Consider the following 1,723-nt stretch of genomic DNA (forward strand, 5'->3'; position numbering starts at 1 on the left):
GAAGATACTGCAATACAGTAAAACACAGTAAATTTATAGTAAAACACAGTAAATCATAGTAAAACACAGTAAATCATAGTAAATTATAGTAAATCATAGCATAATGTACTTGTGCATTAGATCCAATGAAGTCCAGTACTGCAGTGGCGAACCCCTTGGGGTCCTCCAGTACAAAGGTTGGCTGCTCGTTATAAACACGAATATAGACCTCACCAATAACCAGTTCATCCTTTAGCACGGAGTACTTGAAGTCCTCACCAAATGACATATCACACTCTCCCTAAAGAGAGAGAGAGAGAAAGAGAGAGAAGAATAAAATAAATAAATAAATAATATTTATCAATATGTAGATCATGTGACTTACTGATCTAATCATGCTCTTTTGCTGTGTCAGCAAATAGTCGGTCAGTTCAGCTCTGGTCCTGTTATCCCATATAAGGTAAGGATTCTCAGTGTTACTATTCAATATCTTTAGCAACTAAGGAAAGAATGATGGTGATGTGATGATCATGTGATGATCATGTGATGGTGTCATACTTCATTTGTTGTGTTTCTTGATATTAGTTTAGCTAAGTATGGAGTGAGTAGGTTGGAGAATATGGACTGTATGGTTTTATTATAAGGTGTTCCTTCACTGCCAGCCACTGTTTCAACAACAACAACAACAACAACAACAACAATAATAATAATAATAATAATAACAATAGCAGCTCACATTTAAATCCTCCTAGTCTTGCAGCTGCTACCAAACTAAGTCTCGCCAGATTATTAGCAACTTCCTAACAGGATAAAGACAGTATAATGGTATAATGGTACATATAGTGAACATTAATGTCTCATTCTTTGATTAGTTAGTGGCTGACCTGTTGGTTGGTTGATTCGTTGGTTTCAACTCCACTTTCATCAAGAGTATAATCATAATTGAATATATACTGTAACACATGCCACAGGACACCAGCCTACAAAAAAGCAGAGAAGTTAAATGATAAATTTACAGTAATTTAATTCTCCCTTACTTGTAGCAGCTGTGTCTGTAACCACTCATCAACGGCAAAAGATGAAGCAGTTTCTGTTGCTATTACATTTAATCTTGGAAGGTTCTAAAAATAACAAAAAAACGTTCAAAAATAGTTAAAATTATACATTAAAATACTGATCATTATAATTAAGTTACCTTATAATACATAATTCTACAGAGGTCTTTGACAATGTTGGGTGTCTCCACAATCGACTCACGACACGTCTCAAACTGAGAGGATACTCTATAACACTTGGCAATGTGTGAACAGACCTAGTTAATTAATAGTTATTAGGGAGTGGGGCTTGTTGTCACGCCAACCTGGACAGACATGTCGTCCTCTTTGCTGGACTCAGAAATGACATTAACACACCTGGCGAAGGCTGCTTGAAGGATCTGAGAAGAAGAAGCAGCACATTTGTATTAAAAATTAAAAATAGAATAAATATAGAAGTACATGTACATGCAGGATAGTAGAATTCTATGATGCTAAAATTTAAAAGTAAAAAACATGTACACATTAACTTACTGGTATTCCATTCTCTCTACACAGCTCCTCTGAGTTCAATGCACTGTTGTTCATAGTGTGATAGGCCACTTCACTAGCAGCTGTCAGGATTGGAGCCGATTTAGAAAACAAGTCCTCATCGCCTGTTTCTCTCTCAATGGTCTTTATAAGCATAGGGTACCCGGCATACTTGTATG

General features: G+C 36.0%; 1 protein-coding gene across 1 annotated transcript; it reads right to left on the reverse strand.

The window, feature by feature from the left end:
• Positions 1-73: 73 nt before the first annotated feature.
• Positions 74-1,717, reverse strand: LOC109592295 (dnaJ homolog subfamily C member 13-like). The gene is made up of 9 exons (XM_020007781.1): positions 1,548-1,717; positions 1,340-1,414; positions 1,175-1,291; positions 1,017-1,100; positions 864-959; positions 716-779; positions 538-644; positions 365-478; positions 74-280 (listed from the first exon to the last, which is right to left on the reverse strand). Exons 1-9 carry the CDS (start codon positions 1,698-1,700, stop codon positions 74-76), a joined length of 1,017 nt encoding a protein of 338 aa, XP_019863340.1. The 5' UTR covers positions 1,701-1,717.
• Positions 1,718-1,723: the final 6 nt, after the last annotated feature.

Source organism: Amphimedon queenslandica, unplaced genomic scaffold (genome assembly GCF_000090795.2).
Source record: "Amphimedon queenslandica unplaced genomic scaffold, v1.1 AMPQUscaffold_5677_Cont22357, whole genome shotgun sequence".
Lineage (NCBI taxonomy): Eukaryota > Metazoa > Porifera > Demospongiae > Haplosclerida > Niphatidae > Amphimedon > Amphimedon queenslandica.

Excerpts from the sequence above, each read along its gene's own strand:
- LOC109592295 (XM_020007781.1), bottom strand. The coding sequence starts at position 1,700 with ATGCTTATAAAGACCATTGAGAGAGAAACAGGCGATGAGGACTTGTTT. Across the intron at positions 1,101-1,174 it reads GTAGAATTATGTATTATAAG|AACCTTCCAAGATTAAATGT; the intron begins GTAACTTAATTA and ends TGTTATTTTTAG. Across the intron at positions 780-863 it reads ACGAATCAACCAACCAACAG|GAAGTTGCTAATAATCTGGC; the intron begins GTCAGCCACTAA and ends TTATCCTGTTAG.